This window comes from Carettochelys insculpta, chromosome 1 (assembly GCF_033958435.1).
Source record: "Carettochelys insculpta isolate YL-2023 chromosome 1, ASM3395843v1, whole genome shotgun sequence".
NCBI classification, from domain to species: domain Eukaryota; kingdom Metazoa; phylum Chordata; order Testudines; family Carettochelyidae; genus Carettochelys; species Carettochelys insculpta.
In genome coordinates, this window is record NC_134137.1 from 57,545,281 (window position 1) to 57,559,677 (window position 14,397).

At 41.0% G+C, this 14,397-nt stretch overlaps 1 protein-coding gene across 5 annotated transcripts in view; it reads right to left on the reverse strand.

The window, feature by feature from the left end:
- Positions 1–14,397, reverse strand: part of POSTN (periostin) — a 55,595-nt gene that overhangs the window by 13,279 nt on the left and 27,919 nt on the right. For 3 of the 5 annotated variants that reach the window (XM_074986905.1, XM_074986889.1, XM_074986871.1), the window contains exons 12-17: positions 13,637–13,767; positions 6,917–7,047; positions 6,628–6,730; positions 5,576–5,643; positions 3,220–3,265; positions 1,758–1,829 (exon numbers count right to left, since the gene is read on the reverse strand). In XM_074986905.1, coding sequence (XP_074843006.1) covers positions 1,758–1,829; positions 3,220–3,265; positions 5,576–5,643; positions 6,628–6,730; positions 6,917–7,047; positions 13,637–13,767 — 551 coding nt within the window. The remainder of the gene's footprint in view (positions 1–1,757; positions 1,830–3,219; positions 3,266–5,575; positions 5,644–6,627; positions 6,731–6,916; positions 7,048–13,636; positions 13,768–14,397) is intronic. The other 2 variants (XM_074986896.1, XM_074986881.1) reach the window with 1 other exon arrangement.

The window sequence follows — 14,397 nt, forward strand, 5'->3', positions numbered from 1 at the left end:
TCATTTTTGCATTTTAATAGAGTGTATATTGAACAAATACATAATAACAGAGTTTGAAAGAATTTGATCACACAATTCAATACGATTATTCAAAAAAGTATGTGATATTTTATGAACTCTGCTCCTTTTAATCTTTAATCAGTTTTTTGTCAGCCTAGTCTAATTAAAATATATGGCACATAGCGTGTTGGGTAAAGCATTCCTTTTGTGCTTAGGTTAGGATTGGCAGCCCAGCCCCAAACTCTGAAGCAACTTTGGCAGTGTATATATTTTCACTTAAATCTTCCTTTTGTACTATGATCTGTCTATGCCTTCTCGCCATAGCTAGAAAATGTAATATGTTGGCAACTTTAGGAGATTTTTTTAAAGGCAGCTGCAGGCATTTTGTCATCTGGGAAATGCTGCAACTGCTGCTGGCAAGCCATGAGTGCTGAAACTGGTTTTCTTAGAAGTGTGCCTTAATCATCATTGGTGAGACTTGGACTGAGTCACAGTTCCGGCAAACAAAAACATAGACAACAGTATAGCCAGAGGTAGGACTACTGCTTTGCCAGCAAATTCATCCATCCAGTTGTCAGGATGAATAGTCAAGTCAATGTTATTTCATCTTTCTTTGGTGAATGGTTTTGACCTATGCATCAGACAGTGCCAAGTTACACCATTTCACATTGTCCTTAACCATGGAACAAGCAAGATCATGACCTCCATGTTGGGAAGAAACTCTCTCAGCACCAACAATAGTAAATAATAACCTTAATAGAAACTTTAAAAGCATTCATTTAATCCCTTCTTTGATGAATTTGACTTCAGCAAATTCCCTTTGGAACATTCCAATGGGATGTAGGGGTTTTGTAGTGGCACAAAGCATTGGCCACTGTTGGAAGACAGGCGACTGGGCTAGGTGGACTTTTGGCCAGACGTAGCATGGCCATTCCTATGTTTTCCTAACTGAGGTGGTGGATGCCCAAGGAAGCAATGGAGTTGTGTTCTTCCCTAGGATTCCAAATTCACAAGCTGGCACTTAAATGGCTAATTTTTTTATTGAATTTACATAGAGGGGATGAGAGACTTTCAGAAGTACTCAGTGTTGACTTTATTCTGCTTCCAAAAAACTCAAATGGAGTTTTACCATGGAATTCAGTAGCAGTAGAGGGAGGTCAACACGGAATGCTTTTGAAAACCTACACAAGATTTCTATCCAACTTTCTATGGTCCAACCACAACTTCCACAGACAGTAGAATGGGAAAGGAGATCATTCCTGAGAAGCAGAGAAAGAAAAGTCCTCCTAAAATGTCCATGCCAAATGGCTGGGACCAACATTCTTCTTAGAACTAGTTGGAAAATGGAAATTTATTTCTATGAAACATGCTGATGTGTTCACTTTGAAATATTTGGTACAAGTCCATTTTTTGTACAATGCCCCATTTTTTAAAAATGTTAAACAAAACACTATCAAAACTTTTATTTTATGTTTTTCTATTTGCCGACACCTCAGTATTGTTGTGGTACTTAACCAAAGATATTATTGAGAAAAGGAACAATTTGGTTCTTTAAATGCTAGCCATTGCCAGTGACAAAAAATTCCTTTAGAAAATAGGCCTTTTAAGAATGATTTTTATTTTTCTGTTCACAAAAGTTTGGCCACTTCTAGGAGTTATATCTGCTTTTCAGGCAACATGTGGAAATCTGGACATTTTGTTCCAAAATTCATCCTATCACATCAATGTATTTCAAGCTGAAATGGAGCCAGTTTTACCCTTTTTTCTGGTGATGGGCTGGAATCTGCCTTCAATCACTTGAATATTTGGCTCTACATTAAATGTAGTGGCTGAAAGTACAGAAAGTGGAACATGAAGCACCGTTACATAAAAGCATCCAAACATATTTTTTCCCGTCTTATGAGCTCTTTGTAGTACAGCTCTTTCAGACCTTGTGTGACCATAAAGAATTAGGTACAATAAGTGTGAAGTATTGTATGAAAAATGTGGTTTTTTTAGAGCTCCAGAGTAAGAATCTACTCAGCTGAGGTGATTAAGCTGTGACATTATACACATAATACATGGAAGAAAACTATTCAACAGAAAAATCACCTGTATTGATTGGGTTTTTTGTATGTATAGCTCCACTCTTGTTCTTGGCTGAAGGATCACCATGTTGAGACTACACAAGTATGTTATGTACCTTTGTTTGTATCTCAAGAGAATGTTAGCTCCCTGACAGCAGAAGATAAACAAATGAAAGCACAAGTCTCCCACTATTCAATTTTCTAACTTTTCCTTGAAAAAGTGAATTATACATTCTTTTCAGGAAACAGCACAGGTGGTACAGAGAGGAAAAACAATATTGACTCATTTCAGGCTGAGAACTTCAGCCTGTCCATTACGCACTTTCTAAATGCCAATGCAATGTTCTCCATTTCTATCTAGGCTTGGGCAGTGATCCTACAAGGATGGAGGCGTGAGCCAAAGTCTGTGTAAGCTTTTGTGGCATCAGAACCTCTGGCTGGGGCTACTTTAATGAGCACACAGCAGTGCAGCTGCTTAGGTCAGTGTAAATTCTATCATTCTGGGCGTGGCTTTTCCACGACCTGAGCAATGTAAGTAATACTGACACCTGGTAGAGTAGTCATAGCCATAAACCAGAAAACTGAGGTGCTTCAGACCCAAATCCTAATTCCAACACTCAATTAATGGAGGAGCAAGGGAATGATACACTCCTCTTTATGGCTCCCCACTCCACAGGGGCCAGCCATAGTGACTGCTTCCCTCTAACAGTTCCTAGGGCACACAGCATCACTGGGGGTGTAGAAGAGACGCGAGAAGGGGGGGTTTTGAGCACGGCTTGTATAGAGGTTGATGCTGTCTCCTGTTGCCTCTTGGTGACAGTGTGGCTCTGTTCTGTCCCCCAACACTGGGCTATTGGTGAAACTAGCAGAGGACATTTTTTTTCCTAACACCCAGCCTGAGGAATTTAAACTGCTTCCTTCTGCAATGCTTCCCAATCACAGATGTGAAATATGAAACTACAACATTGGGAACACAATAAATGCAAGCCTATGCCTTTCTACTACCTTTCTTTCATCCATACACCATTAGAATGTCCTCATGTCATAGAGATAACTTTCATTTGAGTTAAAAAAAATGTTTGAAGCTGCACTGGCAACAATTTATAAAAGAAAGATCACCAAATATATCTGGAAATGTTCCAAATGAACTTACTGAAAATCGTCATCGGAATCTCTTTGAAGGTGCTGCCCCGAACAAACTATAAGTGAAAAACAAATCCAGCACACAAATAAGGACTTTTACAATAAAAACTCAGTTTTTAATGCATTAAACACTTTGGCTGGGTCTACACGAGCCCCTTCCTTTTGAAAGGGGCATGTTAATGGGTGGGTTCGAAAGATGCTAATGAGGCGCTGCAATGAATGGCGGCTGTGGCGATTCAAAAGTGTGGCTTTTCGAATTGTGCACCGCCCATGGAGATGGGACCTTCTGAAAGGACCCCCAGTTTTTGAAAGCCCTTTTTCCTATATGGGTTATATCTACATTAGCCCAAAACTTCGAAGTTCACTAATGAAGCACTGAAATACAGCAGATAGGAATAAGGGGATTTTGAAGTTGCAGGGGTCCTTTCGAAAAGAAGCCCTGTCTGGATAAGCCATGTCAATTTCGAAGTGACATGGCTGTCAGCTTTCTAATGAGGCACTGAATATGTATTTCAGAGCTTCATTAGTAAACTTCATTAGTAAACTAAAATTTGCATGGCCATTTCAAAGTTTTGGGCTAGTGTAGATGTAGCCCATATAGGAAGAAGGGCTTTCAAAAATTGGGGTGGGGGTCCTTTCAGAAGGTCCCACCTCCACAGCCGCACTTTCAAATCACTGTGGCCGCCATTATGCTAATGAGGCGCTACATATTCATTGCAGCACCTCATTAGCATCTTTCAAACCCACTCATTAACATGCCCCTTTTGAAAGGAAGGGGCACATGTAGACACAAGGTGTATGTACCAGATCCAAAGCCCACTGAGGTCATCAGCTAAATCCACATTGAAATTTCTTAGTCATTGGATCAGGCCCTATGCCACTGTAGTACTGAAGACATGAGGGTCCCTGGCTCTACAGTCCACAAGAGCAGGAACTGCTATCCGCTGTAAAAAATGTATGGCTTAATGCACAACAGTGGCCTGCCAGCCAGTGTGGAAGGGCCATACCTCTGAGCTCTAGTGATACCTCAACCATGTTTCCTGACTCTTGCTGGGGGCTGGTGTGTGTGGTGGCAGAGAGCATGGCAACTCCTTTGCTCCTCAAGGTTTCTAGGACTCAGCAAGGCTGAGACAGATCAAGATTTACTGGAGCTCTGAGCATGGAGAACATCTGCCCTCCCAAACAGTGGGAGCCCAGGGGTGCCAGCACTGGGTGGGGAAGATAAGCCATGCCCCCTCTTTTAAAAATAGGAGGGGAATGCTTGCCCTCTTTTTAACATGAGCATAGTGGCCTTGGGCAGGTATGGGTTGCTGGTAGCTTTGGGTGTTGTTAGGGGGTGCCTTTCCAAACTGCAAGCCTCAGGCTGGAGGTGACAAAGCAACAGTGCCACATGAGCTCTCCTCAGGCACAAAGGCCAGGTGCCAGTGAGGGCAACCTCTCACTAAGACAAGGAGAGACAAGGTTGGGCAACCAAGCAGCAGAGCAATGGGACCTGCCCCAGAGGAGCCCTCCTCATCCAGTTCCTTGCTACCTGTGATCTTTTCAGGGGCTCCCTACCCCTTACCAGCAAAGGCAGGATCGCCTCCACTGGAAGGACGTGTATGGAGGTGGGGGAATTGGTGACAGCAGGAGATCAGACTAGAGCCCCATTCCTGGGTCCCACCAGCAGTGGCATGCTTTAGGAGTGGGAATATGGCTGGGGCTGGTCTCAGGCACCCTCCTCCCAGCCCAAGGCAGGGAGATGTTGTGGAGCTCCCTGGCTCCCTGAGAGGCTCTTACATTGCCCTGGCTCAGTTTTCTGACTTGGCTATGGGAGTGGTGCTTTGGAGGGAAGAGGAGGAGTGCGAGGTAGGGCCACAGTTCCCACACCAATGTTGCCCAATTTCTACTCAGATTCTGGAGCTTCTGCAGGGGCTCCCATCTTAGCCAGGACCCCAGGTACAGGCCCTATGGCTCTATTCATTAATTTATCACTGCAGAGAGGGGAATCCTCAAGGGTTTAGATTCATCCGGTTGTGGAAGTGATTTATGCTACTGCATGGGGTAAAATCAAACCATAGTAGTAATCTGAACCTGCTCCAGAGTGTGTCAGTGACTTCAGTGCATTCAAATGTACTGTATTCAAAGACACTTGGCAGGAAATTTGTTTTTATCTGATATTTATGAGTTTCATTTGACAGTGAAAGCATTGACCCATGTGATGACTCTGTGGAAAATGAATCCTTGTTTTTGACAAACAGACCTCTCTCAGTCAGAGTAAACTGTAGGAATAAAATTAAAGTGAAGAAATACTGTAGAGGGAACACTTTTATGTTACATCTATATGGCTAAAAGCTTTAACAGTCAAATCCTTATTTTAAAAGTACCTTAATCTGAATGTATTTAATCAGCTTATTAAGGACGGTGAGCAATTGATCACTTCCAATGGGTACATCTGGAAAAAGGAATGAAAATATTTTGGAAGAAGGAAACCATGATAAAAAAAATACACTGTTCTGAAGGCATTTCTTCATTTGAATTTTTAGTTAAATGGCACAATCTGAAATTCAGTAATATTAGTCAATGAACAAATATGTTATTCTCACTTAAATTATGGTAAAAGCAGTTTGCTATTAGTAAGTCTACAAACGTAAATGAAGAAACACTATTCATTTACATCTGATATCTGTAACAACGACTATTTTCTTTTGCCATTATTTTTAGCAGTCAGAAGGGATTGTGATTGCTATGGACATAATGTCCAAATCTCTCTCCTGTCAGGTACATAGCCTTCATCGTCTCGTGTCCTGCTGTAAGTCTGAGTAGTGCTTAATTTGGGCCAGAGCTGAGGACAGACTTCTCCAGGCTGGGAGTGGGCCCAGCTCTAGAAGCTGTTGGGCCTCAGGCAGAAGGGGCGGAGCTGAGGTCTAGCCTCCCCAAGCCACCCTTTCAGTGCCACCGGGTGTATGCCTCTCAAGTTCAAGAGTGATTTAAAGGGCACACAGGAGCTTGGAGGCCTGGGCCTTCTAAATCACAGGGCCTGGGACAGCCGCCCTCTTTGCACCCCTCCCCTGTCAGCAGTCTTGGCCCCTGCATCTCTGGGATTGGCACCTCTGGCCTTGCTGGCTCAGTTATTAATCTAAATAGCTTGCTTGAGCCCCAGCATGTAATTGCTTGAGCCCCAGCCCCTTTTTCTTTACAAAATAAGCACTGGCCCAAAGGTGTTTGTAAAATTAAGAAGGGTATCAGAGCACCAGGCAAGGGTTATCCAAGAACAGATTCTGGTTTGCTTTTCAGCATTGTATAATTATACAAGTAGTGATTTTTTAAAAAAAGGAAAACATATGAATATTGCTTAATTTTTGCATATGCTTAGGTGTGTCTGAGAAGAGGCAGATAGAGGTTTGGTATATATTCCCTGAAATAAGCCAATACTCACCCTTTGGATACAAGAGCTTATCTATAACATGAATAACACCATTGGTTGCCATGAGATCAGATTCTTTTGATTTCAGTTCATTCACTAGCAGTGTGTCATTTACCTAATAAAAATAGAAGAGAACTCTAGGTACTGAATATGTATTATTCTGATAAAAGCTTAGTCTCAATATGGCAGTTTATTACCTTTTAAGTATATGTCATTCTGTAATAGATGTTATTCAATGTATAGACCTGATAGGTCAATTCCCGGTGACAGGGAGCATCAAAAGTTTTTTTGTAGTACTTACTGTTTTCAAGAACAGTTTGCTTCCTTGCACAGTTTTAAGAATGTTTGTCACGCCAGGTTCAAAACCATTTCCAATGTTAATTCCTTTTGTCACGTGATAAAGGAGAATGGCCCTGAGCGCGTTTTTGTCCCCTGTAAAAATAGCCATTAATGGTACTCCTTAGTTCATTTGTAAATATTTCAAGGACACACTGATTGATGCTCGAACAAGACCATTGCTTTGACAATCACATGGATATTAGCATATTCAAATCACACCCCATTCTTCCCATAGGAAGAGGATCAGAGACAGAACAGACCATATGTGAAAAATGGGAGTCAGATTGCTAATCAGAAGCACTAAGAAAATAAAGTGATGAATATGGTATTAGGACTTATATAGAACAGAACCCAAAGGGGGTCAACATTACCTAATTTTGCTCCTATTTATCTGCTTCTAAATATCTCATCTATGAATTCTCCAGTCTTTAAACACTTGTTTGACCTCCTTCTACTTAAATCCCATAAAACACCATCTACCAGACAGCAGTGTAATGGTCTGGCAGGTCCCACTGTGGGTAGAATGAGATCACATTGAACGGTCTGCAGTATATTAAACCAAATCAGAAAGCTAAGCCATTTTAAAAAATCCCGTGGGATCCATGCTTCATTGAATTTGCTGAGCGAAAATAATGGTAGAAGAGAGCAGACAAATTAAGCAGTGAATTAAAGAGAGTGGACTTACAGTGCAATAAGATGGACTTAGATTGTTGTATGCAGCATTGTTGTAGCTATGCTGATACCAGGATATTAGGGAAACAAAGTGAATGAGGTGATGTATGTTACTGGACCAACTTCTCTTGGTGAGAGAGAAAAGCTTTTGAGCTTAGGCCTGGTCAAAAGTAGGAAATTAGACTGTATAACTATATGACTCAGGAGCAGGCCCTCTCAGAGAGTGACAGAGGTCCAGGCCATTTTGCGTTTAGAGGCCCCAGCCCCAGGCCTCCGACATATCTAACTTTTCTACCACAGCATCATACTAAAACCAAATGAATATATGAAAATAAACACGTGAAACATTTATTTATTCTCAATTACGTTATTATAGCAATAGCATATACATTAACAATGTAACCTTTATTGTGAGTTACTCTTCATTTTAAGAATGTTTTTCTGGCCTGGCTGTTGGAGAACTCATTTAGTTTGAAGAAAAAGTTAATTTACGAGCAACATAACTGTTAATGTTAAGCATTGCGAGACCATTCAAATGCTCTTGTCCCATTGTAGAATGATGATAGTTCTTTACTTGTTTTAACACATCAAATGTGCATTCAGCTGAAGCCACTGCTGAAGGGAGCCTAACAAAAATATACAATGCAATTGAGATATTAGGAAATACAGTCAACAAAGCCAAGATCGAATATTTTCTGAAGAAGTTCTTTTGGCTCACCATCTCATTTAAGTTGGTGTAATGTATACATTTCAGGAAGATGATCTCATCACAGAGATCTCTTGAAATTTTGTTGTATCTTTGTTGAAACAGTTCAGCCACTGAATACAGAGCTTTATCACTTAGTTCTCTGAACTCTTAGAGGAATCCCAAAAGGGTACAAGTCTGACACAGTGATTCAAATCAATGCGTAAGACAAGATTTGATGGAGTCATTAATAGCCAATAAACCCTTCATTGACTCGATAGTGCCTTTCTGCATCAGATTGAGATGTTAGGCTGCAACTGGTGGAAAACTCAGATGGAAGGTCAGCACCATGCACTACAGATTTTGACTCAAAAAGGATTGCATCCCATTAATCACAAATCTTTTGAATATCTTTAAGAAGTCATTCAGTTGTCTCCCTCTCAACATCTTATGTAGCATCTCATGCTTCAATTACAACATTAGTTTTGTGGATCATTTTTAACAACTTCATCCACATGGGTGACATTAAAATTCATTCTGAATCAACTTAAGCTCAAGTGAGAAACTGTACTGTGAGAGTAAGGGATTCAAGCTCATTTAAAGCCTTTCTCACAGAACCCAAACGTTCTGCAACTGGTTTAACATCATCAGTTTGTCCTGACCATCTTGTTATTGACATGCTGTGAAGGGAACTAGGCAGATGCTGTTTCAGAATTTCCAAGTACAGCTATTGAAGAGGTTGTACAAATTCTGAATTGTTCCAAAGTATGCAATTCAGAGCAATCAATGTCAACAAGATTTAGTGTGTGTTGCCACAACTGGAGAATATACAGTTTGGATTTTCTTCAAGAAGCTCTGCTTGTATTCCTTGTACTTCGCAGCCATATTTGATCCATTTTTGTAGACTTAGCCAATGCAGAATTGAAAATTTAATTTGAAGCCTTCCAGAGCTTCTAATACATGAATGACACTTTCTTTTCCAGTTTTATTATTTTTTGTGAAACTATTGAACAAAATCAATCATTCTTCAATTGAAACCTTCGAACTTCCTCCAATTTTAACATCTCAAACAACCAAGGTCACATATTCTTTATGAGAGCAGTCTGAAGTTGCATTAATAATAATTGAAAAGTACTTTGCATATTGTATCTCTTCAAGAATTTTTGTTTGCACAAATGTCCCACACAGCTCAATAAACTTGTTTTATATTTTTGTAGAGAGATAATGGACTTGTATGCATTTTCTGTTCTATTGTGATTGATGAAAACGCTCAACATGCCCTGACAAAAGTGGGTCATTCTTTCTAAGAAGCTCAAGTATACAAAAAAAAGTTCCCATTGTTTCCATATGTAGTACCCAGAGGCACTGAGACCTCATCTGGGGTGCTTGAAGTCTCTGGGTACTACACATACATTGACCGGTATGAAACAAAGCCAATCTCCATTCAGAAAGAAAAATAATGGCATTCAATACACGCTTAAGGTGTGTTCTCTGGTTACCATTTTCTGTGTTTATTTCACTCAGGAGTAAGTTCTCAATTGAACTGGCAGCTAGTGCTGCTCTACTAGCTGATTTCCCTGTAAAATTGTTATCTTTATGCAATATTGAAGTTTCTTGTGAAGGTACTTGATCTTTCAACATCCTGTAACCTCTACTGACACTCCAACCAGATGGATCACAAATTACTGAGGCTTTTGAAGCATTGCTGTTAAAAATGAAACAGGGTATGAAGTACAGACATTGCTTTTCTATGCTTGATCACAGCCAGTCCCTTGTGAAGATCTCTACATTTTCAGCATCTTTTGGTATATTACTTGGAGTTGAAAACTAACTTTGAGAATAAACTTCATTTGAGCAACATTGTCCTTATCAAGAAGTCCAATAACAGGTACTGATTCAGCTATTGTTACACTGTGCCCTGTGCCGGTCATAAGTTCTTGCTCTTGTCATGCAGCATCTCCAAGGTCCTCATTTTCTGCCTGCACAGACTCCAAATTGAGCATAGATTCTGCATCTATCACAACTATTGACATTTCTTTATCTTGAATAATGACCTCCTCACTTTGAGGCAGTGGCATTGAAATATCATTTGTGGATACAAAGTTTCATCACCTCAACTGGAAGTGTCATTGTCTGTATGTTCTCTGTCTAGTGGCTCAGACATCTCTTTTACAAGAAATGATTTTTTTGCCTATAAACTGTTAACTGCTGCTTAGCTCGGTTGCCTTCATCATCTTTTACTTGCACTGCTTTGAAATCTTCATTTTTAAAAAGGGGTTCTTTTGAAACACAGTAACTCACAATAAATTAATTCACTAAAGGCTACTGGCTATATACAAGTTTCATTATTAAATTCCTCTGATAATAATTCCATTATTATGAATAGGTAGCTTACTGCTGTTCCTGTTATGGTTATTGTATACAAAGACATGTAAGAAAAAATCAGGAATACAAAAATCTCCCGTGCAGAGGTAAACATGTACTTTAAAGGTTAAACTCACCCTCAGACCAAGCAAAATCACTTTACAGTAACAGATTTAATTATGACTTTCAAAACCTCTAAACTATGCAAAGTCTGTAGATCACATTTCATAATATGGAATCACTAATCACAGAAGCTACTCCAGTCTGCAGTCACACATATGAGAACTCGAATATGACTGAAAAGTTGGCAGAAACCTGAGGTCCCACAATAATTTAAATCAATTTTTGCAGGTATAAATAGCTTCTTTTCTTGTCTCTATTATAACTGCAAGGTGCATAGTAAATGGAAATAACCTGGTACAACAATGTCAAAATTTGAGGGCCCTTTGTCTTCTGAGGCCTGGGCCAAATGGCCTTCCCTGCTCACCCTCTCCACCTTCCTCTGATAGGGCCTGCTAAGGTGTGTTAAAAATTGAAACCTCTAAGCAGTGTAATTAAATCAACCTAAGTTCTGAGGTAAAGAGCAGTAGATCAATAAGAAATTCTCCCTCCAACTTAGCTACTGCCTCTTTGGGAGATGGATTAATAATGCTGAGTGGATAATCCACCCATTGGGGTACCCATGCTACCCTAGGTAACATCTTTATTGAAGTGTCAACATGGTACAGTTGTGCTGTTGCAGAATTTTAAATGTAGACAAAACCATACCCAGAGCTCTTCCTCAGGTCTGGGAAATGTACTTAGGAGTGTCACAGCTCCAAACAAGGTAGAACAGGCTGCTTAGCATAAGTAGCTAGCTTGGGAAATGACAGAACACAAAAACAAGCATCTCGCCCTTGGACAGAGGTGACACTGGCCACTCTAGGTTGTTGCTCTGTGCAGCATGGAAGCTGCCTGATGGAGAGCCCAATGGGGTGGGATAGCTCAGTGGTTTGAGCACTGGCCCACTAAAGCGGAGGTTGTGAGCTCAATCCTTGAGGGGCCATTTAGGGATCTGGGAAAAATTGGGAAAAGAAAGGTGGGTAGAATGGTTCTTTGCCCTGCCAAGAGGGCAGGGGACTGGACTTGATGACCTTCTGAGGTCCCTTCCAGCTCTGTGAGATGGGTGGGTGGCAGTCCAACCTGCCCCTTCTGCTTCTGGCCCAGCTGCTGCAGACAGGGGCTGAGCATATTGAGAAACAAGTGGAGGGGAGAGGGAAATCCTGGCTCATATGCCTGCCATCCCTTGAAGCCAGGTCTGGTAGAATGGGGATGAGCAGAGAGGACAGAGCAAGACATGGTTCTGTCCAGAGTCTGTCACAGGCAGCTGCTGAACTGCACAGCCGTTGACTTGGGGCTGCCAAAATCAGTCACTCTGAGAAGTGGCTCCCTCCTGCTGGCTGTCTGGGACTCAAGTGTCAAGAAGAGTGATCAAAGGTTCTGAGGATAAGGGAGGCACAGTGGGAGGATGAGCCCCTTCACCCTGTCTGGTGGGGTGGAAGAGTGTGGCAGCCCCAGGCATCACACAGGGTGGGAGGTGGCTGGACATAGGAGACACATGGGATGGTCATATCTCCTCCCCTTTAGACTGTGTTCCACCCAGTATCAGGAGTCATGAGAGTGTTTTCACTTTAGGATGAAAACTGCACGAAGTGACCACTGGCTTTATCCTCAAAGAAAACCTGCACAACACCTTCAAAAGCAAGCCTGGGAGCATGTTCCTAGTTTCTAAAGTCATGGACTGAATAGAGACACTGGGTTTAAGACATATTACAATAATCTGTAACCCACTTAATGACCCTGTTAGCCCTCAGTTTTTCTTCATCCCCCATGACTGTACAATTCTTAACTGTAAAGCACTTAACCTTGAAATATGTGCAGCAATTTAAAGACTAACAAAATAATTTATTCGGTGATGAGCTGTCCCACGTGACTGCTGGTTTGTTTTGTTAGAATATGGACTAAAATGGTTACTATTGAAATATATGCTAATTGCTTATGATGCATAAGCTGTGTAGCTTGAAAGCTTGTTTCTCTCACCAAAAAATAGTTGATCTCATAAAAAGGTATTACTTCATCCACCTCACCTCTCTAATGAACTTAGGGACACAAGATAAATTTAGTTTATTCTTGTGTCTTTAAGACACATAATAAGTCATGGCGTAGCTGTGAACTGAGGCAACTAGACAAGTGAGTGACAGCATGATTGGAGGTGTAGCACTGGGTGTAATCAATTGATACAGCTTCACACTATGGCTCTGATCTTCACTCTTTGGATTCATTACAAATCCCATGGAACATTATGCATCCATTAAGCCTAGTCTCATTGCTGAATTCCAGTATGTAAAGTAAGTGGACTGGAACTGTTTCTGGACTGTGCTGAGGAAGTTGAAGCCATTGCGCACTGCAACAACCCATCCAGCAGCAGTAGTGTTTCAAGTGAACAGTACATATTCCTGGGCTATTTCAAAGGAAAACAGTGGGATTTTAAGAGCTGTGTGAACCTTGTTTGAAAGTCATTATCTATGTGCAAAGTATTATGGTATAATAATAATAATAATAATAATAATAATAATAATAAAAGCACGACTTCCTCTCTGTTACTATTATGGTATAAATAGCAAAAGTAGCAAAACAGCAGCAAGAATTAGGAAGGATCCAGTAGAGATGTGCTTTGCTAATCGCAGGGTGAGAGCAGAGCTGGGTATGCCAGAGACCGTCGAAAAGAAAGAAAAGCAAGGAGGAATGCTGTTTCTTGCAGCAGTAGGGTTTTTGGCTGAGCTTAGCAGTAGGAAGCACATAGGTTTCAGGCACTTTACACAGTTACGGTGAAACCCCTGAAGTCACTGGGACTTTTACTATAGATTTCCCTGGGGTTTCACCTTTAGTTAATCACATTTCTGTTATTCTTGTGAGACTTACTTTTCAGTATTTCCCTTTCTTGATCAGTCAAGCCTTTAAAAGCATCATTAGTTGGGACAAACAAAGTCCATTCTCCAGGTTGATTTAACAAATCATCTAAATCAGCTTCTTTTACCAGAGTAAGGAATATGCTAATCAGAAAGAAAAAAACCCACAGTTAGGTATGGTGCTGGGTCCCAAAGGTTTGTTTATAAAGGGAATTCTAAAGAAAACCTCAGCATACAGAAGTCTGCTTAGTTAGGGCCAGATCCTGTCATTCCTATACATTTGTGTGGAATCTTATTCTGCTGTTATTTCCATTGATTTCAAGGACAAGGCAGAGTGTTTGAGGTGGTACATCATTAAATAAGTCAAGAGCAATGGCCAGATTGAAGAAGAAGGAGTAGAGGAAGAGGAGGATGTTGGTGACCTCAGTACAAGTTCACGAAGTGGAAATGTCCAAAATGAGATTTCACAGAATCCAGTGGGGGAAGAGGAGGAGAGGAAGGGAAGACAGTAAGAACAGACTGTATGATCAGGGGCAGGAGATAAAAGGCAAGAGATTGATAAGGGAATAGTACCTTATTAAATGGGATATTAGAGTATGTATTCAGGCTACTCTGAGGAGTAGGGATTTTAGCCCTGAGCTGTTGCTACCCTTGCTTCTGAGGAGTAGTGCTATGGAAAACACTCTAGAGACATTCTCTCTACTACCCTGTTGCCCCAACCCTTCTGAGCATCCTCCTCAGAGAGGGTGTGGCAATGTAAAGCTACAACACCAG